Raw genomic sequence first — 22,459 nt, 5'->3', positions numbered from 1 at the left:
CATGCTGTGTGGAGAAGGCTGGATCGCCTTGTTCAGGCTCAAAGAGAAAGAGTGCTACAATTGATTAGCAATGTCTGATGATGTAAGATGGGAGCCTGGTGGGATGTCTACAATGTACTTGCTGACCTCAAAGAAAATCAGTACAGTCCCTCCATGCTTTTATTAGCTGTTGTTGATTTATGGTGAGAGAATGGGAGAATTCTTGTCTCCACTCACAGCAGTTTGGTCATTCATTAATACCTGTTGATTTCTTACTATGTAAAAAGCAGAGGTTAAGTCATACAGGAAGTATGGATATGTGGACTGGATTGGTCTGTTTAGTTGCTAAGTTATGTCTGACTCTTTGCAACCTCATGGACTGTAGCCTGCTAGGCTCCTCTGTCCATGGGGATTTCCCAGGCAGGAATACGGGAGTGGGTTGCCATTTCCTTCTCCAGGGATCTTCTCAACCCAGGGATCGAATACGAGTCTCCTGCATTGGCAGGCAGATTCTTTACCACTGAGCCACCTGCGAAGCCCTTGGAGATGTAAGATTAGGTTATTACTTTCCAGCAGCTTAGAGCCTCACAGTGGAGATAAAGTTTATGTTTAAAGTACTAAAAGCAAAGCAGTATGTGACACACGTCCTGAGAGAGGTTTATCCAAAGGACTAAAGGGGCTCGCAAAAGAGAGGACATCACTTCCAGTGAATCAGGAAAGGTAAGTCTTGAAGTATGGGAATCTTTTAAAGGCAGAATTGAGAGGGAGGGTGGAGAAGAGAAAAAAATTACTAGCAAAAATTCACAAGGGGAAAATGCAACAGGGTGGGCCTAGCGAAAGGTGCATGATGCACCCAGGACACAACACTTAAGGAGGCCCTTGAACAACTCTGAGAGTGAGCGCCTCCTTCAATTGTGCACCCTAGGTGCCTCATCTTCCCACTCTTCACCCTGAAATACAAGGAATACAGGAAGAGGAGCAAACGGAAGGCTGGATAAGTAATAGGGAATAGTTGGAAGTCAAGGCAGACAGGTTTGCAGCGCCTCCCTTCCCCACCATTCAGTCATGTCTGACTCTTTGCAACCCCATGGACTGTAGCCCGCCAGGCTCCTCTGTTCATGGGATTCTCCAGGCAAGAATACTGGAGTGAGTTGTCATTTCCTTCTTCAGGGGATCTTCCCAACCCAGGGATCGAACCCAGGTCTCCTGAATTGTAGGCAGATTCTTTACTGTCTGATCTTCTAGAGAAGCCTACGGCAGCAGGGGACGAAGCTACAGAGGGACCTAGGACTGAGATTTCACTTGGTAGGTCAAGAGAGAGATGTGATGGCAGTTTACTTACAAAGATTAACTGGTGTGAGAGCATAGCATGGACCAGGATTCACCAAGAAGGCAACTTTCAGAAGAAAGAGAGGGACAGGGAGAGCTGTCAGGAATCTACTGCACTGCCGGGCGTGGAGTAATCAGGGCTGAAAAGGCAGTGTGACAACAGGGGTCGGAAAGGAAGGAACATGTGTAAGAACCACTTTCAGAGAATGACTGGTATTTGGCAACCAATGTAAGGGAAGGAGAACAAAGAGAAGAGGGGCAAGAGTTTCCAATGACATTTAGGGAGAAGAAGACACAGTGAAGATAATCTAAGAGAAAAAAGCTGGAGAATTGATGGACTGGCAAACAAAAAGATGCTGCAGAGCTTAAAGACTTTTAACCTTTAACTGGTTCCTCAAGACAGTTGTGAGGTTTGTTAAGAAGGTCTGGGAGATGGACTTCCCTTGTGGTCCAGCGGCCAAGACAGTATGATCCCATTGCGGGGAGTCTGGGTTCAGTCCCTGGTCAGGGAACTAGATCTAACATGGTGCAGCTGAAGATGCTGCATGTTGCAACGAAGATGGAAGATCTCGTGTGTGGCAGCTAAGACCTGGCACAGCCAAGTAAATAAGAAAACACGTGTGTGCTAAGTCACGTCAGTCATGTCTGACTCTTTGTGACCCTATGTAGCCCACCAGGCTCCTCTGTCCATGGGATTCTCCAGGGACGAATACTGGAGTGGGTTGCCGTGCCCTCCTCCAGGGGATCTTCCCAACCCAGGGATCGAACCTGAGTCTCTTATGTTTCCTGCATTGGCAGGCAGGTTCTTTACCACTAGCACCACCTGGGAAGCCCAAATAAGTAAAGAAAATAAAAAAAAAAATTTTTTTTTAAGAAAAAAAAGGTGAAGAAGGAGAAGATCTGGGAGAGTGGTAGAGGCAGCAATAGAGGCTACAGTCAGCCTTCAGGGGATTAAGGGATGAGTCATGGGGAAGAAAAGGCAGAGAATGAAGATTACTCCTTTGAGAATGTTGGCAGTAAAAGGAAAAGATGAATCATGTTTCACATCTTTAAGAAAATTTTTCTGTAAGCAATCCAACTTATTTGTAGCAAGAGATAAACTGGTGAAGAGAGAGAGGGGCTGGAGAAATGGATGGAGGCCAATGAGAGGGCAAAAGGCTTCCCTTTCGGAGAGTCCAGATGGAGGGATGACCAGAGGAAAGGAGGGGAGAAAGTCAAAGCAGAAGCACAGAGATCCTGCAGTCAAGGCGGGCCCCTGCAGTGACTCCTTGCCTGGAATACCTTCCTCTCTCTCTTTTCTTCCCCTCCTTCCCCTGCACCCACTGGCCCCCCGTGGCTTACATTCTGGCTCCTTCGTTGCAAAAAGGATGGGGCTGCCTTCTGCATGGACTCACCAAAAACTCTGAATGGTCTCACCGCAGCCTGAAGCTCCTGTATGACTAAGCAGAGGATGACTAGGGTCACAAGCAGGAGGAAGCCTGCCAACTTCATGCTGCTGTCGAAGTCTTCGGATAAAAACGCAACAAGGCTCAAAGAGCAGAAATTTATCCTCTTCCACCCTCTGAGCTGGAATGAAAGGCTGAGGGTGGGACTAGGAGCTGCCAGAGTCTAAGCCCTGCCCAGAAGCTGACACTTCCTGAGAAGTGTGACACACACACCGTGTGTACCTTGGGTAATGCCACATTGTTACCTAAGTCTCTGAGCCAAGGGAACACCCTCCTCTGACCGACACGTAAGACTCCTAAACCAGGAAAGCAATGAGTGGCTGAGAAAGGGGGTGAACTGGAGTAGGGGAACTTTCATTCACTCCTTCCTTTTTGAACACAAGTATCAGATGTCTTCTCTGGACCAGGCACGTGCTGGGCATGAGGAATAGGTCCTGACAGTGATTACAACGTAGGAGCCGGGGGCTAGCTGGGGAAGCTACAGCCTGCTCTTCCCCTTCACCCCGCCTTGCTTTGGGCCCTGGTGCCTCTGGTATTGAGGGCAGGGAGGAGCGGTAAGCCAGCCACGGGGGTGCTCCTCGGCCACCTGCTGGTGGCAAGGAGGTGACTCTAGTCTCCTTTGGGTGGGGTCTGCTTCTCTCTTCTGCTGAGGACCTAAGTAAAGGTGGTATGGTATGGTAGCCTTTGCCTGGATGATCAGTGTCATTTTCCTGGCCTGGCATTCCACCTCATCCTGTCCACCTTCATTTCTGAGAACCCAGATTCCCGATACACGTGTTAAACTCTTCCAGAGAATCTCTCATCATGAAGCACTGGGCTGAGGGAGGGCTACAGTAAACAACCAGCTAGGGAGTGAATTTCATTTCCCACTCCTCATCTGAAACACACACTCCCCTTGGGTTTTGGAGGAACCGGCCCTCTTCCCTCCCCAGTGTTAGCGGGAATGGAGGGGAGGCATGTATGAATTTTGGTCATCAATACTGTGTCCTGTGTGATCACTATTATAATGTGAGATGAGGATGATTGGACTGGTTGCTAATGGCAGGACCAGTTTATAGTCTCTTAGTATGGCCTCAACGAGATGGCTGACTTCCCTTTAGAGAGTGCAGTACTCGACGTTTCACCAGGGGCCCTGGTTCCTAATTCTGGGGCTACAGGAAGAGATCTGCCCTGTTATGCTCCATTTGTCCCCTGAAATACACCTGTCAGAGGTCCTTTGGGCAAACCATTGACCTCATTCATTGCGAATACTCCTAGGTGGGTTAAGGGCTACATTTATGGGTTATTCATCAAACAATTTGGCAAATTACCTGAACTCAATCCTATCTGTCCCAAAGATTGGTTGCTGTCTAATTTCTGTAATAGTTCAGAGCCAAAAACTTTTAGAGATGCTAAACAGTGAAAAGAATATCACTCTATATGCAATTTCAATTTTTAAAAAAGGCCAAAAAATTTTAAAAACTGCCCTAAACTCAAAAGTATTGTTGAAATTAAATTCATTTCCTTTTAGATGTTCTCTTTTCTGATTTTATTTTGGGTTCTTTGTTTTGCTGGTGCTGAAAGTACATGCTTAGCTTGCCCTCTGGATTCCTTAGAGCCGAGCAGGGCCTTCAGAGCCTTGGTAATGAGGCCTTAGTCTTCCCTGGATTTGCCTTGGCATGCAGCTATTTGATGCTGTGAGCTGAATAGACATTTAAGCCTTATAGGTCTATAAAGTCAAAAAATTTTTTTGCTTTGTCACACACAAAAAAATCAACAAAACCTTGATCTGAATAGAAGCCCACCACAGATGTGAGCGAAGGGCATAACAACTTCTACATGCCATTTAGTAAGCACTGGTTTTACTCTTGGCTTGGCTCCTTAAAGACCTCCTCGTATTTAATTCTAACAAGGCTGTGAGGTGGTTTGTTGGTTAGGAGTCCGATTGCTAAAACAGGAAATTAAGTATGAAAATGCAAAGGAGCCATCTCTGCTTCACTTTCACATCTATTTCATCATTTTTTTCTCTGCTGACCATCTTTCTCAGTTTGTCAAACCATATGGTAGGGGGAATATGACCTCCTCTGAGCGCTCGAGTTCAAGATGAGTCCAGAAAGCGCTAAATTTTTCCCAATCCCAAATCTAAAATGCCAGGGGAGAGAATTTCCTTGCCTTGGTTTGAGTCAGGTGTCACCTCCATCCCCTCAAACTAACAACACAAAGCTGCTGAAGGCTCTGTGTGTGTTTGTGTGTGTGAGTTAGTGTGTGTGTGTGTGTGTTGGAGGGAGATTCAGGGAGACATTGTAATTAGGAAGACACACAATATGGTTTCCAATACAGACAGGATTATTGCCATTTTACAGATGAGCAAACTAAGTCACAGAGAGGTTTAGTAACATCCCCCAAACAGCATTTCAATGCAGAACCAAGCTTAAACTCCAAAGACAGCGCTCTTCTCTAGAACTCATTACCATCAGGTTAAGTCCAAATTCTTAGAAAATTTCTTCTATGTGGCACAGATAAGCTTTTGAGGACACAGAATTCTACTTCACCTAGCGGGCACTAATTGTCAAGCTTTCATTAGCGGGGCACAGCAGCTCTGAGCTAGAGAAGATTCTGAGCACACAGTCAGATCAAAGGGAGGGTTCATCCACCTAAAACTGTAACTTTGATTTTAGGAGTTAAGGAACAACAGATGGCCCTTATTCCTGGCTCTTCACTCGGTCATTCCTAGGTTGTGGAAATAAGACCAATGCTATATAGTACTGTAGGTAAGAAAGAGGACTCTAGAGTATAACAGATCCAATTTACATGTGGCTCCACTACTTGCGAGCTGTGTGACCTTGGGGAAATTGCCTTCCTTTTCTGGGTTTTCTTCCTCATCTGATAAGCAGGCATAGGCAGCAACTCCTCATAGGGTTGTTGGACAGACTGATGTATATAGATGTATATGTATACAGGCCTCAGAACTGGCAGCTACTATTATTAATTTCTGCAAAAGAGAATGTATGCCTTTCTATTTCCTATATTAGGGCACCTGCAGACAATTCAGGCCAAAGTGTATCAGTTCATTAAGGAAATACCACTAAAGAAAGAGGAATCAGGAACTTTCCATATTTTATTCTGCTGGAAATTATAGACTGAATCATGAAGAGACTCCAGGGCTTAAGCTGGTATTACTGTCAACTCAGTGACTATCTGTGAGTTCATGATTCTGGTATGGAGGTCAGGAAGCTTAGCAGGTGACCAATTTCTGTCTAAAGAGTCATTAGCTAGAGGAGGGTCAGTTAAGTCACAGACAATCATCATTTTTCCAAAAGATGCTCAAAGCCTGGACAGTGTCTGGAAAGATTTGTCCCCACCCAAAGAGTTCCCGATCACCATAAGATTTTTCGTAACATTATGATCAGCAACAATAGCGGCTTCTTATCAGCAATGACTGCTCCACATACCAGATCTGTTTTCCCCTGTGTTCTGCAATTATTAGCTTAAGAACAGTACCTACCCTACACTGTTGGAGTGAGAATTCAATTGAATAGTTATATTCGGAACACTGCCTGGAAGATAGCAAACACCCATTAAATGTTGCTGTTTTCCAGGATTCAAGAGAGTTTTATTTTAAAAAGGAATCTTGCTTGTAACCCAAGGAACCCAGGCTTAATTGTCAGAGTTACCACTGTGTGACCTTGGTTAAGTCATGCCTTCTCTATGGCTCAAGATTCCTCATCTCTAAGAAGGTTGTTAGTTTAAACCTCCACAAATGTGAGAGCCTTTCTGTTTATTTTTTCATTTATTTTTTCAATTTTGGCCTCATGGTATGTAGGATCTCAGTTCCTGATCAGGGACTGAACCTGTGCCCCCTGTACTGGAAGCATGGCATCTTAACCACTGGATCACCAGGGAAGTCCCCAGAAGTTTTTCCTTTTAAAGGATGCTTCTCCTTTAAATGAAAGGAACTCTGTGTTATTGGTATTATTGGGCATTCATTTTGGGCCCAGCAAGACAGCTTGGTGAATACAGATATGTGCAGCAGCAAAGGAGGCTTGTGGGAAGGGTGAGGAGTGCATTTGGAGGGCAAGTGTGTGAGCAGATGCAGAGGTGGCACTTGAGATGTCCCCCTGCACTTTTTCTTCCTATACAATGTGCCCCTTGATTTTCCCACTCCTTTCCCCTTCTTGCCTTTGTCCTGGGTCCCTGATTTCCTCCTCCTGATGGTAATAGATAGGTGCTGCTGTAACAGGAGGGAAAGGGGCATGGCACAACTTTTGAAAGAATGACACAGCCCAAGGACACAACAGTATGAAAAGGCAAAAAGATATGACACTGAAAGATGAATTCCCCAGGTCGGTAGGTGCCCAATAAGCTACTGGAGATCAGTGGAGAAATAACTCCAGAAAGAATGAAGAGACAGAGCCAAAGCTAAAAAAAACGCCCAGTTGTGGATGTGACTGGTGATTGAAGTAAAGTCTGATGTTGTGAAGAACAATATTGCATAGGAACCTGGATTGTTAGGTCCATAAATTGGGAGTGGTCAAACAGGAGATGGCAAGAGGGAACATTTACATTCTAGGAATCAATGAACTGAAATCGACTGAAATGTGTGAATTTAATTCAGATGACCATTACATCTACTGCTGTGGTCAAGAATCCCTTAGGAGAAACAGAGTAGCTCTCATGGTCAACAAAAGAGTCTAAAATGCACTGCTTGGGTATAATCTCAAAAACGACAGGATGATCTCTGTTTGTTTCCAAGGCAAACCATTCAATATCACAATAATCCAAGCCTGTGCCCCAAGCACTAATGCCAAAGAAGCTGAAGTTGAATGGTTCTAAGAAGACCTACAAGACCTTCTAGAAATAATACCAAAAAAAGATGTCCTTTTCATCATAGGGGACTGGAGTGCAAAAGTAGGAGTAACAGGCACGTTTGGCCTTGGAGTACAAAATGAAGCAGGACAAAGGCTAACAGAGTTTTGCCAAGAGAACGCACTGGTCATAGCAACCACAGCAACTCCCTTCCAACAACACAAGAGATGACTCTACACATGGACATCACCAGATGGTCAATACCCGAATCAGATTGATTATATTCTTTGCAGCCAAAGATGGAGAAGCTCTATACAGTCAGCAAAAACAAGACCGGGAACTGACTGTGGAACAGATCATGAACTCCTTATGGCCAAATTCAGACTTAAATTGAAGAAGGTAGGGAAAACCACTAGACCATTCAGGTATGGCCTAAATCAAGTCCCTTATGCTTATACAGTGGAAGTGACAAATAGATTCAAGGTATTAGATCTGATAGACAGAGTGCCTGAAGAACTATAGATGGAGGTTTGTGATACTGTACAGGAGGCAGTGATCAAAACCATCCCCAAGAAAAAGAAATGCAAAAAGGCAAAATGGTTGTCTGAGGAGGCCTTACAAATAGCTGAGAAAAGAAGAGAAATGAAGGGCAAAGGAGAAAAGGAAAGATATACTCATTTGAATGCAGAGTTCCAAAGAATAGCAAGGAGAGATGAGAAAGCCTTCCTCAGTGATCAATGCAAAGAAATAGAGGAAAACAATAGAATGGGAAAGACTAGAGATCTCTTCAATAAAATTAGAGATACAAGGGAACATTTCATGCAAAGATGGGCACAATAAAGGATAGAACTGGTATGGAACTAACAGAAACAGAAGATATTAAGAAGAGGTGGCAAGAAAACACAGAACTATACAAAAAAGATCTTCATGACTCAGAGAGCCACAATAGTTGTGATCATTCACCTAGAGCCAGTCATCCTGGAATGCGAAGTCAAGTGGGCCGTAGAAAGCATCACTACGAACAAAGCTAGTGGAGGTGATGGAATTCCAGTTGAGCTATTTCAAATCCTAAAAGACAATGATGTTAACGTGCTGCACTCAATATGCCAGCAAATTTTGAAAACTCAGCAGTGGCCACAGGACTGGAAAAGGTCAGTTTTTATTCCAATCCCAAAAAAAGGCAGTGCCAAAGAATGTTCAAACTACTGCACAATTGCACACATCTCATAGGCTAGAAATTCTCAAACCTAGGTTTCAACAGTACATAAACCAAGGACTTCCAGATGTTCAAGCTGGTTTTAGAAAAGGCAGAGGAACCAGAGATCAAATTGCCAACATTCTTTGGATCACAGAAAAAGTAAGAGAGTTTCAGGAAAACATCATCTTCTGCTTTTTGACTACACCAAGGCCTTTGACCGTGTGCATCACACGGAATGTGGAAAATTCTGAAAGAGATGGAAATACCAGCCCACCTTACCTGCCTTCTGAAAAATCTGTATGCAGGTCAAGAAGCGACACTTAGAACTGGACATGGAGCAAGAAACTGGTTCCAAATTGGGAAAGGAGTACGTCAAGGCTGTATACGGTCACCCTGCTTATTTAACTTATATGCAGACTTCTTCATGTGAAATGCCAGGCTGGATGAAGCACAAGCTGGAATCAAGATTGCTGGGAGAAATATCAATAACCTCAGATACGCATATGACACCACCCTTAAGGCAGAAAGCGAAGAAGAACTAAAGAGCCTCTTGATGAAAGTGAAAGAGGAGAGTGAAAAAGTTGGCTTAAAACTCAACATGCAAAAAACGAAGATCATGGCATCTGGTCCCATCACTTCATGGCAAATAGATGGGTAAACAGTGGAAACAGTGTCAGACTTTATTATTTTGGGCTCCAAAATCACTGCAGATGGTGACTGCAGCCATGAAATTAAAAGATGCTTGCTCCTTGGAAGAAAAGTTATGACAAACCTAGACAGTATACTAAAAAGCAGAGACATTACTTTGCTGGCAAAGGTCTGTCTAGTCAAAGTTATGGTTTTTCTGGTAGTCATGTATGGATGTGAGAATTGGACCATAAAGAAGGCTGAATACAGAAGAATTGACGCTTTTGAACTGTAGTGTTGGAGAAGACTCTTGAGAATCCTTTGGACTTCAAAGAGATCGAACTGTCAATCCTGAAGGAAATAGGTCCTGAATATTCATTGGAAGAACTGATGCTGAAGCTGAAACTCCAATAGTTTGGTCACCTGATGCCAAGAACTGACTCATTGGAAAAGACCCTGATGCTGGGAAAGATTGAAGGCAGGAGAAGAAGGGGATAACAGAGGATGAGATGGTTGGATGGCATCACCGACTCAATGGACATGCATTTGAGCAAGCTTGGGGATTGGTGATGAACAGGGAAGCCTGGCATGCTGCAGCCCATGGGGTTGCAAAAAGTCAGACACGACTGAGTGACTGAACTGAACTGACTGAAGGACACAACATACACCGATTAGAATCAAATGGGTCCAAGATGGCAGACAAGTGGACTTTGGTTAGACCTTGATCCTCAATCAGCAAGCTAAATGACACATCCAGAGGCACCATGACAGTTCCAAGGCACTGTCAAAAGGCCAAGGAGTGGGCAGTGGCCCAATTCTTTGGGTGGAAATCTCCACCCCTTCCCAAAAATGGCTGGGGTAATCTCCCACTCATTAGCATATGAAATCACCTAGCCTGTAAAAACTAACCTGCCACACTCACCCTCTGCGATGACCCACACTCTGTCTGTGGAGTGTGCTCCTCTCTAAATCTGAATAAAGCAACTACTTACTTATCACTTTGTCTCTCACTGAATTCATTCTGCAATGAGACATCAAGTACTTGAGCTTCTTTAGGTCCTGAAACTCGGAACCGGGCAGGGTTTTGGCTGGGTTTGAGTCCCAGCCACGTGGGTTCAAGTCCCAAGCAGGATTTTGGCCGGGTTCAAGTCCTGGCTGTTGGAACCAGCCCAACAGTGAACTGACCTGAAGGAGCGGTGCCACAGAAGGATAAGGAAAAATAAGACTCAGAAATAAAAGTGGGGACCAGGGGGCTGATGCCATTCGCAGGCAAAAGCCCAGATCCTAATCCTTGCATGCCTTTTATTGCTAACATCTACTTCCTTGTTAGGGCTCTAGAGATATCTGTTGTTTACAATCTCAGATCAGAGATAAAGATATACAATGCACAGTCTTCAATGTCATTTCTCAGCAACTCCCTCAAGGCTCAATGGTTTTCTATCAGTCACATCAGTACTTCAACAAATTGTTTTCAAGATGTCTTTCCACGATGTACATTTTACTGCTCTCAGCCCTTTGACTGGAGGTGATGAGAAAGTCGTTCTTATTTTTCAAAGAAGTCCTGTTAATTATAGTACAGGCCTGTGCATATCATATTCCCTACACCGGCCACACGGGTTCATGTGCCAAACAGGATTTTGGCTGGGTTTGAGTCCCAGCGCACCGGTTCAAGTCCCAGTCTGAGGTAAACAGTTTCACTGCCAGGACGCCCCAATCACCTTGCGAGTTTTGAGGGCAGGCCCTACAGCTCTGTGTTGATGGTGGGGAGGATGATCGAACCCCTGCATTCACATCATGCTGCTGAGCGGACTCTGCTTTGCGGACAATGCTCATGGGCAGCAATGGGCTGTGCGTTATACTCATTCTCTCTGAGCTCTGCGTCATGGAACCTGGATCAGAACACAGGTAACTGCAAGTGTGATCCCTGATAGGCAGCTGACCTTTCTGGATTAATCAGATCTGGGTTCAGCATTGAGTAATGTTGTTCTTTCAAATAAGCCCTCTGAGCCAAAAGAAATAGCTTGTTCTGCCTGATCATTGACACTACTAAAGAATGGAGGCCACTTTGAGTGACAGGGGAAAAGGAGGTGGGAAGAAAGGGACCTGGTATACACTAGGCACCTCTATGTGCCAGATTTTATAAACAGACGCACAGTGATACATGTATGTATTTTATTTATTTATTTTTTTGGGGGGGAGGCTAATTACTTTACAATATTGTATTGGTTTTGCCATACATTGACACGAATCCCCCACAGGTATACATGCGTTCCAGTATTTTAAATATATATAATTGTGTGTATGTGCTTAGCCGATCAATCACGTCTGACTCTTTGCAATCTCATTGACTGGGGCCTGCCAGGCTCCTCTGTCCATGGAATTTTCCAGGCAAGAATACTGGAGTGGGTTGCCATTTCCTATGCCTGGGGATCTTCCCAGTCCAGGGATCAAACCTGCATCTCTTGCATTGGCAGGCAGATTCTTTAACACCACACCACCTGGGAAGCTCCAATATATATATAATTACATGTACATATAATTTATATATACACACACACATTATTTTCACTCCTTTTCAAGATCAAAAATACTCTCTCAAGGGTTATCTCCATTTCACACATGGGGAGATAATCACTCCACCAGATTCACACAACTTCTTAATCTTTCTGACTTCAAATCCCAAGCTCTCTCCTCCACCTGACACTGTTTCTGCCTTTTCCTTACATATTGCCACTCACCAGATTCTAGACCCCAGAGAAGGTAATGGCACCCCACTCCAGTACTCTTGCCTGGAGAATCCCAGGGACGGGTGAGCCTGGTGGGCTGCCGTCTATGGGGTTGCACAGAGTCGGACACGACTGAAGTGACTTAGCAGCAGCAGATTCTAGACCCAAATATTAATTCTACAGGGCTCAAGTCTAGACCTAAGAGTCGGCGCTGGCACCCTCTCTTTTCCCCCAACCTCCATGGGACTCTAGAATTCCTTCCTGAGTCACATACCTGAACTGCTAACAAGGAGAAATTCCCTTCGGTAAATTAAGTTTCATGCCATGCTCAGGTGAAAGGAAAACCCCATCTAAGTATAATAGCTGTTTTCCCTCCTTCTGCCTTGTACAGAATCCTCGTGCCCCCTTTTACCACAGGTTCTCAGTGACGTGGACCTAGTTTTTCCACCTGACCCCATTGTGAATTTTATTGGCCTAGGAGAGGGAGTATTTGTGAGCCCTGGGATTTCAGCTTGAGGTTGAGAAAGTGAAGCTCAGTGAAGGGGAGAAAAGGGTAAGGTAGACAAATATTTTGGAACTGGACCAGCTGGAAATAAGTACAGATTTCTGGGCTACCAGTGACTTTCCATTGCACAAATCCAAATGTACCAGCCAGCAAGCAGCTGCTTCTCCAGGTAGCATCACGTAGGCTTTTGGCTCCAGGGACATTGCAATCCACTGTCAACTGAGATGGTGCTATTCTCACAACCCAATGTTGGAGGTTCCCACTCCCTCCCCTCCCCGCATCATGCAGCATGTGGGATCTTAGTTCCCAGACCAGGGATGGACCAGCAATCCCTGCAGTGGAAGCACTCGAAGCATGGAGTCTTAACCCCTGGACTGCCAGGGAAGTCCCAGAGGTTCCCTCTTTATCTCTCAAAGTTTCAGGAGGACCCAGTACCCATACCCTCTCTGTTAGGGACTGTTTGGTTATTTTGGCCCTGAGACTACATAATTGCTCCAGGTCTTTCAAGCTCTGATGGCTTCCCTGATAGCTCAGTTGGTAAAGAATCCACCTGCAATGTAGGAGACCTTGGTTAGACTCCTGGGTTGGGTAGATTTCCTGGAGAAGGGATAGGCTACCCACTCCAGTATTCTTGGGCTTCCCTTGTGGCTCAGCTGGGAAAGAATCCACCTGCAATGTGGGAGACTGGTTTCGATCCCTGGGCTGGGAAGATCCCCTGGAGAAGGGAACAGCTATTCACTCCAGTATTCTGGCCTGGAGAATTCCATGGATTGTATAGTCCTTGGGGTGGCAAAGAGTTGGACGCAACTGAGCGACTTTCACGTTTCAAGCTCTTGGTGGCCCAAATGGTAGCACTGATCCTGTAGCAAGTCAGTAACCAAGTGTTATGAAACCCTGCTGTGTCGATTCCTAAGGCCTCAAACACTATGAGTGCTTCCCGCTGTAGGAGCGTGGTGAGTACAGTAGCTTTCAAAGTGGTTGGCTGGAATTAAATTTCCAGATTGACAGGGGAGACTGGCAGGCTGCAGTCCATAGCGTCGCACAGAGTTGACTCAACTGAAGTAACTTAGCACGTACATGCATCCTGCATTTTTGAATGTAGTATAGTGAGAATCCCCATGGACAGAGGAGCCTGGGGTTGCAAAAAGTTGGGCACGACTGAGTGACTAAGCAAGCACAGCACAGCACATAATATACGAAAAAGAAGGAGTCTTGGAGCCACTAAAATCCGGATTTAAATGCATGTTCTACCGCATCCTGGCTGTATGACTCTGACAATCTCTCCATGCTTCTCCATCAAGAGTTAGCGGCTCAGCATACGCAACTCATGGGGTTGTTGTAAGGACAAGGAAATAACATCGGGGAAGTATCTGACATGAGTAATATACCAAATAAAATATTTCCCTTCTCCTCTAAATGTTTCCTTACCCTCAGTTGGATTTTAAACTCCTAAAGGCAAGAGGCCATCCTTTGCAACCTCTCTGGAGTATGTGTTACCATGAAAAGAACCACGGGTTGGAGAGCTGCCCTGAGGATCTGGGCTTGGATATCCAATATGGCGGCCATTAGCCACCCGTGGCAAGTGAGCACTTGAAATGTGGCTTGTGCAACCAAGGAGCAGGAGGGTTTTACCTTTATTTAGTCAGCTGTTAAGTCATTTCAGTTTACTTTTAGAAGCAGATATTCAGCTTAGTCATTGGAGACATTTAAGCATGTTTGGAACAAATTTGGTACTTGAATCTTCTTTTTCAACTGAACATTTTATGAAATAATCTAAACACAGGTCAAGAATTTTTGATGAAAATTCAAAGCCCAGATTGAGATACACTATAAATGGAAAATACACACTGGACTTCAAAGATTTAGTGTAAAAAAAAGAAGGCAAACTCTCTCACTAATTTTTTTTTTGCACTGACAACATGTGAAAGTTGAGCTAAACGTTAATTTTACCCATTAAAAGAAAAAGAAAAGAATTTAGTTGTCAGCCACTACTTTGGGCATCCTCCTCCAGACCAGCGGTCCAGCAAGGCCCTCAGCTACTCTACCATCTCCAGAGATCATGTGTTTTGGAGTGTGCTAGCTTTCCATTTTGTGTGTCCTGCTCAGAGGGGCCCCGTGGGAAGTGCTATTTAGACGACACGACTGGCCTCATCGAAGCTTCAGTGTGTGTGGTAGACCGTAGGAACTTTGGTTGGAGTCCCAGAGTGAGGTGAGGTGGGGCTTGGAGCCAATCCCAAGGAAGCAGGAGGCATGCACTTTGAGGAGAGAAAGTGGGAGGGGACGGTGGCCAGGAGGTAAAGAAGTAAACACAGACAGACAATGGTAGCCGGGATTTCATCAATGCCAGCCGGGGTGGATGGCAGCTGGATTGAAGCATGGAGTCATAGGACTTCCCTGGTGGTCCAGTGGTTAAGATTTTGCCTTCCAAGGCAGGTGGTACATTGTGGATCCCTGGTCAGGGAACTAAGATCCAACATGCCTTGGGGCCAAAAGACCAAAACATAAAACAGAAGCAATATTGTAACAAATTCAATAAAGATTTTAAAAAAGGGTCCACATCAAAAAATCTTAAAAAAAAAAAATCTCAAAAAAAAAAATAGGAAATATGAAGTCAAGGTATAGTTGCGTGACAAATAGAGAGATTCAGTAGCAAGGGAGACTTCTACCCACTGGAGATAACAATTAGAGAAGTCTCTGATGCATAAGAAGGGGTGGTAGCCAGACTGTATGAGGAGGCAAGTTAAGCGTTAGTCGTGACTGACTCTTTGCAACATCATGGACTATAGCCACCAGGCTCCTCTGTCCACGGGATTCTCCAGGCAAGAATACTGGAGTGGGTTGCCACTTCCTTCTCCAGATGATCTTCCTGATCCAGGGATCAGACCCCCATCTCCTGCTTGGCAGGCAGGTTCTTTACCACTGAGCCACCAGGAAAGCCCATAAAGCAGAGTAAATGAGAACAAATATACAGGGATAGAAAAGGAGGGAATTTCTATTACAAGTTGCAAACTTGCCACTTTTTTCTTTCTAAAAGATATTGATTTACTTTTGGCTCCATCAGGCCTTGGTCATGGCTCTTGGGTCTTTGTTGCCACCGGTGGGCGTCTCTCTAGTTGAAGCATGTAAGCTTCAGGGTGGCATGCGGGACCTTAGTTCTCTGACCAGGAATTGAACCCATATTCCTCACATTGGAAGGCAGATTCTTAACCACCAGATCACCAACAAAGTCCTACAGCTCTTTTCTTAATGAAAGATGTGGCGAGAAAGATGGTGAGACTGGAATGGTGAAGGTTGGAGTGAGAGGTAGATGACATGGGTGTTTGGAGAAAGAGAAGTGTGACATTGTCATCTTGGTGGTTGGGAGAGTGAATTTTCTTTGGAGAAAGTGTGGATAGATATCCAGGCAGTATTGAGTGCCTGGGCTGGTTCCAGGAAAAAGGATGAGGAGGAAACAGGCCATGAATTGTAATGGATAATGAAAAAGAGAGAAGGTCTGTGGATTGCAGTTAAATACTCTTTTGCGGTGGAGGTCTTAATGTAAGTGAACTAGAAATCTTACATAGAAAGAATGACTTACATAGAAAGAATGATAATGCCACAGAAATCATTTTATTCAGAAAAAAAGATAATTTTAGAAGCAGTCACTCCATGAATCATCAAACAATTGCCAGAATTCAACACTTAAAACTGAGTTATTTTGTTATTGAGTTATTCCATATCCTGTGATCCTGGGGTTCCGGAAAAGACAATAAGAAAACACAGACCTCAGAATAAAGATACATTTGGAAACAATTACTGAAGGAGGCCAAGGTTCATTTATCATCCAAAGAGATAGTGAAGTCCAGATCCTAAAACACAAAGATAATTATGTTACTTTCCAGAAATTCCTGCTCTTTGCTACCAACCAGCTTTCTCCACGTGCCACCCAGACTCCCACGAGCAGAGTGGCAGCTGGAGTCCCTTCTGGGCTGGCAAAGGCCAGCAGGGACTCAGCCTCCCTGTAAGTAGCTCCGCTATACTCACAGGGACTTGGCAAGATTTTCCACAACCATTGCTGCAGCATTTTTGGCCCGGGGGACAGGATCCATCTCCTGTGCACCTTTCAGCACAAGTTCCAAACATTCCTTCTGGCACCCTTGGACATGTTCCAGGTCTCTGTTCTGCTGAAAGACAAAACAGACTTTCCATAACCCAGGCTGGCTCTATAGAAGGGAGTGGGACCCAGTGCTGAGAGATAGCTTAAGAGTCTCACTTCCTGAGGGACCTCTAGCCTCTTCCCTTCTTGATGTCCCCATCACCCACCTTTTTCAACTTTGGAGGCACACAGGGCTGCTTTGTCTATGGGAAAACACACTGATGACCAACTGCTGTAGCGTCTTGGGAGAAGAGGAGAGAGCCTTGCCACTAACCCCCTTCTTTTGGTTCCAGTTGAAACTAGATAATTAAATCCCAGATCACAAACAGCGTCAGCTTCCCACAGATTCTACACGCCTCCAGGTGCCAACGAACACTGAGTCCCACAGTGAGAAAAATCATCAGGCCATCAGCAGCATCATTCTAGTACAGGGTTCCGATGACTGTGTTTGGAAAGAAATAGCAGATGAAAGACAAAAGGCCAGGTTTCAAGTTTTTAAAAGGGAGCTCCCTGGCAGTCCAGTGGTTAGGACTCGGAACTATCACTGCCATGGCCTGGCTTCAATCCTTGCTCGGGGAACTAAGATCCCCAGTCCAGTATCCAGTGCTACTCACACTGGGTCCCATGACCCGGCAGGATCAGCATTCCTTAAGAGCTTGTTAGAAATTCGATTCTTGGGCCCCACCCCAGACCTACTGAAACTCTAGGGTTGGGGCAGAGCAATCTGGATTTAACAAGTCTTCCACCCAGGTTATTCTTACACATGTAGATATTGGAGAAACTGCTGTATATCATCCCCCCAAACAGTTTACCCTATTGAGTTGGGGGCATGGAAAATGCAGGCTGGATATTACTTTTGTGCATCAGGTGAAATGGGGGTCGACAATTCCCTTTACTCCGTGTTGGGCAGAGACCTCCTTGATCTGTGGGATTCCCTGACATACTCCTCCATCACACACACACCCTGCTAAAAAACATCTAAGTGTGGTCCTTGAGCCCAAGACAATGGAGAGGTGTGTTAGCAAGCTGTTCTTTGGATTACACATGCAGTCTTAACTCTACAGCCTCCCTAGTTCCCAGGCCACTTTATCTGTTTGTTGGTTGTGCTGCATAGCATGTGGGATCTTAGTTCCCTGGCCAGTGATTGAACCCGTGCCCCTCTGCATTGGAAGCTCAGAGTCTTAACCACTGGACAACCAGGGAAGTCCCTCTCAGGCCACTTTGATTCACCCACCAAAATTATAGCAGCGGTGCTCGACCCTAGCCTTCAGTCAGGAAAGTAAGGGAACTGAAGGTTCTGCGGGGAAAGCGCACCTGCCCGCCACTGCTGGCAAGTATCAGCCTGGATCATGAGGTAAATGGGAGAGTGCACAGAGTAGTTTAGGATAAGCTTTAGTCATCAAGATGTATTAAAATAGAAAAATGTTAAAATAGCCATGTTGAGAAAAATCAAAAGTTGCAGAATAATACATGTGGTGTAATATTTATATGACAGAATGTGTAACTCTATCATGCTCATGAAATCTCATATATGTATAAACTTATAAAAACAAGCAAGAAGAGATTAAAAACCAAATCAAGTTCATTATGACCTCTGGGAAGGGAAGAACGGAATAGGAAAAAAGACACTTGTTCAAGTGGTTTCAAGTGTCTTTGAAATGTTTATCTATCTAAAATAAAGATATGAAGCAAATATAGAAAAATGTTAAAAAAAAAAAAAGAGAGAGAGAGAGAGAATCAGCCTAGGCAGGTGTACATACCAGTGGACTGAATGAATGGACCTGAGTGTCACACCGGTGTGTTTGAGTATGAGACATCGGCTAACTTGTTTGTAACTGTGTTCTTTTCGGCCCTTGTGGAAGAATAATTTGGTACCTGAACGTTATTTCACTTTTGTGTTAAGAGTATTTCCAGCCTTTTCAAGTTTTCCAATACTTCTAAAGCAAGATATTATCAATCCGTCTTCATGGTCTTCTAGACTTGGGACACGGGGCATCTTTTCCTACTCTGTCGGAGGCTCTTTTGGCCCCATTATAGCAGCCTCCTCTCTCTATGTGCAGTGGGTCTGATAGCCACTGTCCTAGCAAGGCTGAGCATTCAGTGGGTCAGGGACATGGAAGCCTTGCAGCTCTTACCTTGCCGGTCCTGGGTGGGTGAGCAGACACGGCCACATCCATTGCTGACACATCGGCTTCCTGCCGGGCAGTCCCGGTGTCCTTGGCATTGGTCCAAGCAGATACCTACCCCTAAAGAAAATTCAGTGGAAAACTGTTAAGACTGGCAGGATAGCAGGGAAGGGCTGTGAGAAGCCTTGCTTGTTTTAAAATTTATTAAATTCAAAAAATATAGACAAGCTATCTACATATTTTGCATGATCATGAAAGTAGTACATTTCAAAAGTTTTAAAACAAAAAGTTCTCAGCTATATAAAGTAAAAAGAAAGTCTCTCTTTCCCCCAACCCATTCAGCCCATTTCCCAGGAGTTATCTCCTATTTCCTGTAGCTCCTTCTGGAATCTTCTCTGTGCTTTTACAAATATAAAGGCAAACACACCAATAATGCACAGATGTACACACACAATGCAAGGAGATGTTTATCTATTAAATTACAAATATGTGGCATGAGACTATATATATTTTTGGTATTGAAAGATGTCTTCACTAGGCAATTTAGCAATGTATATCAAAAGCTTTCAAATGTAATTTGCCCATTCCATGTTTGGGAATTTATCCTATGAAATGTGATTTAACTCAAGGACATTTATCTTGTACTTGTTATTAAAAAGTAACTCAAAACGATAGATTATCTAATTCTTCAATAGTAGAAGAGGGTATAGAAATAAGGCATATCCACATACTGGGAAACAATGAAGCTTTTAAAAATGTGTGATAGAATTGTGTTTATTGATTAGGGGTGGTCTAAGACACCTTTGTAAAAATCATATATCCTGGATTTTTGTTGATTTGTTTGTACATCTGTCTCTGCTACTATGAGGTCTTTAAAGATGGAGATCTCTGCTTTGCTATCTCCCAGCGCTCAGCACAGTCCCAGGCATGCAGTAACCACAAAAATCAACGTCTATTCCCTGTGAAATCTGAAAAAAATATATCTGTGTGCGTATGAAATATGGAAGCTTTTATTGTAAATGCTAACACGGTTATCTGAGTAACGGGATCATGGAACATGTATCTTTCTAACTAGTAGTATTTCTGAGTGTTTTTTTTTTTTATAACGAACATTATAAGCTGTATAACAAAATAAAAGGAGTTTCAAAAAATTAGGACACAGCTCTGTGACATGCTTTTCCCTCCGGAAGGACAAGCCTGAATGTGGAGACCATGGGAATTACCCATCTAAGGAGGGAAGTCGGGGCAGAGCTAAGCACACAGTCTCCCTGGGTTGTGTGGGGTCTGGGGACCTGGGCAGGGCTGGGTGTTATTACCTGCTGTGCGGACTGGAGAGCAGATGCGACTGCATCCCCTCCTGATACATCGTTCTCCAGCCCCACAGTCCCAGTGTCCTCGGCAGCGTTGCACACAGATTCCTAACGTCAGAAAAGGATCAGTGAGTTGGTGGGAATGTAAATTGGTACAGCCACTGTGGAGAACAGGATGGAGGTCACTGTATCCAGTGGCCTTTGGTTCAAAGGAATGTCTCCTCTTTAAGCGACTTGACTGAATTTGCTGCTTGTGCTTCTAGAGTCACGTGGCTCAGTGGTAAAGAATCCTCCTGCCAGTGCAGGAGATGCAAGAGACACGGGTTTGATCCCCGGTTTACTCTTGCCTGGAAAGTCCCACGGACGGAAGAGCCTGGTAGGCCGGAGTCCATGGGGTCGCGAGGAGTCAGACGCAACTGAGCGACTTCACTTCCACTTTTCACTTTCATGCACTGGAGAAGGAAATGGCAACCCACTCCAGTGTTCTTGCCTGGAGAATCCCAGGGACGGGGCAGCCTGGTGGGCTGCCATCTATGGGGTCGCACAGAGTTGGACACGACTGAAGTGACTTAGCAGTAGCGGCAAGGAACTAAGATCCCACACACCTTCTGGCCAAAAAAACCCAACATAAAACAGAAGCAATGTTATAACAAATTCAATAAAGACTGTAAAAATGGTCCACATTTTTAAAAAATCTTTTAAAAAATAATTTAAAAAAGAAAGAAAATCATTCAGAGGAACAAAGATTTGATCTAGGGATCTTTCTTGAGGGCAAAGTGGGGGAACAATTGGGGATGTAACTTGTTAAGGGACCTCTCAAGTTTTCTTCTGATCCAGCTGTGCAGAGAATTGAGCAGAATGGTTGCTAGGGAGATGGCGGGGGGTGGGATAGGATGCCATGAAAGAGTGAGCCAAATTAAAAGGAATATGCAACCAAAGCCTTTTTAGGGGACGGGGAATGGGGTCCCAGAAATAGAAGGCAAGAGGAGGAAATGTCAAGTCCTGGCAGCTTGCAGAGAAATGGACATCTCTGATCAACAGTGAGACTGGCACCCTTGTGGCTTTGAGAAACCAATCTGATGTGGGCAGCAGCTCACTGCCAGTGAGTTTGGCTGGGAGACCTTGGCTTGGGGTTCTGGACAGAGGCCCCCAGGCCCGACGGGAGGAGAGTTCAGGTCCCAGGTTTCCAGCTCCTGGCTTCTGTCTCGAGGATGGTCTAACCTGCACATCCTAATTCTCTGGTCTGGTGGGACTGTTCCATGAATGAGCTCATCTCCTATAAGATTTCCAGAGCTTTGCCATTGAGGGAAGAGAAGAATAAGTAATCCCTGCGAAAGCTCTGCAAGTTGAGCCTGTGCGCTCACACCAGCTTCCTGTAGCATCTACTTATTATCCAGGATAGACTTGTCATCTAAGATGTGGAGTTTCTTACACAAAGAAAGTCATCTGAGAGTAGAGGCTGATCCGTATCCAACAGACTATGTGTCAAAGCTGAGTCTCATCTGTTCCTTTCCAGTTTTTATTCCATTTCCCTCTTCTGGGTGACCCGAATTAAATTAGCCAGGTTTAGAGAATCCCAGGGATCGGGGGGCCTGGTGGGCTGCCGTCTATGGGGTTGCACAGAGTCGGACATGACTGAAGCTACTTAGCAACAGCAGCAGCAGCAACAGAGGGATAAAAGGTATAAGTGGAGTGAACACTAAGATTCTTTTCACTTGTCCCAGCTCCCATGAGTTCAGGCACAGGGTGGCCCCATGCAAGGAGTCACTGGTTATCTGAGCACATATGCTTTGCCAGAAGTTTATACTGTGAAAATGTGTTAAGGAAACCTAACTCAAAATCGGAATGGGGATGGGAGGAGAGTTTGGGGGAGAATGAATACATGTATATGTGTGGCCATGTCCCTTTGCTGTCTACCGTAACACTGCTAATCAGCTATTGTGTTATGTTAGTTGCTCTGTCCTGTCTGACTCTTTGCAACTCCATGGACTATAGTCCTTCAGGCTCCTCTGTCCATGGGATTCTCCAGGCAAGAATACTGGAGTGGGTTGCCATGCCCTCCTCCAGGAGATCTTTCCAACCCAGGGATCGAACCCAGGTCTCCACATTGCAGGCAGATTCTTTACTGTTTGAGCCACCTGGGATTCCAATCAGCTATACTCTAATATGAAATAAAAAGTTCAGAAAACAAATAGAGTGAGGAAACCACGAAGGGAGGGCTCGCACACAGGTACCACTCAAGGCAGCTTGTATTCTTCAGCAGGAAAGAGGAAGATTTCCTGTTTGCTGGCAAC

The 22,459-nt window shown here is 44.8% G+C and overlaps 1 protein-coding gene across 2 annotated transcripts in view; it reads right to left on the bottom strand.

The window, feature by feature from the left end:
• Positions 1–16,181: 16,181 nt before the first annotated feature.
• LOC147352597 (uncharacterized) overlaps positions 16,182–22,459 on the bottom strand; it is a 44,792-nt gene continuing 38,514 nt past the window's right edge. Inside the window, exons 14-17 of one of the 2 annotated variants that reach the window (XM_086360351.1) lie at positions 20,172–20,273; positions 18,865–18,975; positions 16,618–16,757; positions 16,182–16,442 (exon numbers count right to left, since the gene is read on the bottom strand). In XM_086360351.1, the coding sequence (XP_086216477.1) occupies positions 16,407–16,442; positions 16,618–16,757; positions 18,865–18,975; positions 20,172–20,273 (389 nt within the window). In that variant the 3' untranslated portion in view covers positions 16,182–16,406. The remainder of the gene's footprint in view (positions 16,443–16,617; positions 16,758–18,864; positions 18,976–20,171; positions 20,274–22,459) is intronic. The other variant, XM_086360352.1, reaches the window with a different exon arrangement.

This window comes from Bos grunniens, chromosome 19 (assembly GCF_055505025.1).
Source record: "Bos grunniens cultivar Pamir isolate PY7600 chromosome 19, Bosgru_T2T1.0, whole genome shotgun sequence".
Lineage (NCBI taxonomy): Eukaryota > Metazoa > Chordata > Mammalia > Artiodactyla > Bovidae > Bos > Bos grunniens.
The sequence above is the reverse complement of the archived record's forward strand: the minus strand, read 5'-3'. Positions and strand labels throughout refer to the sequence as shown.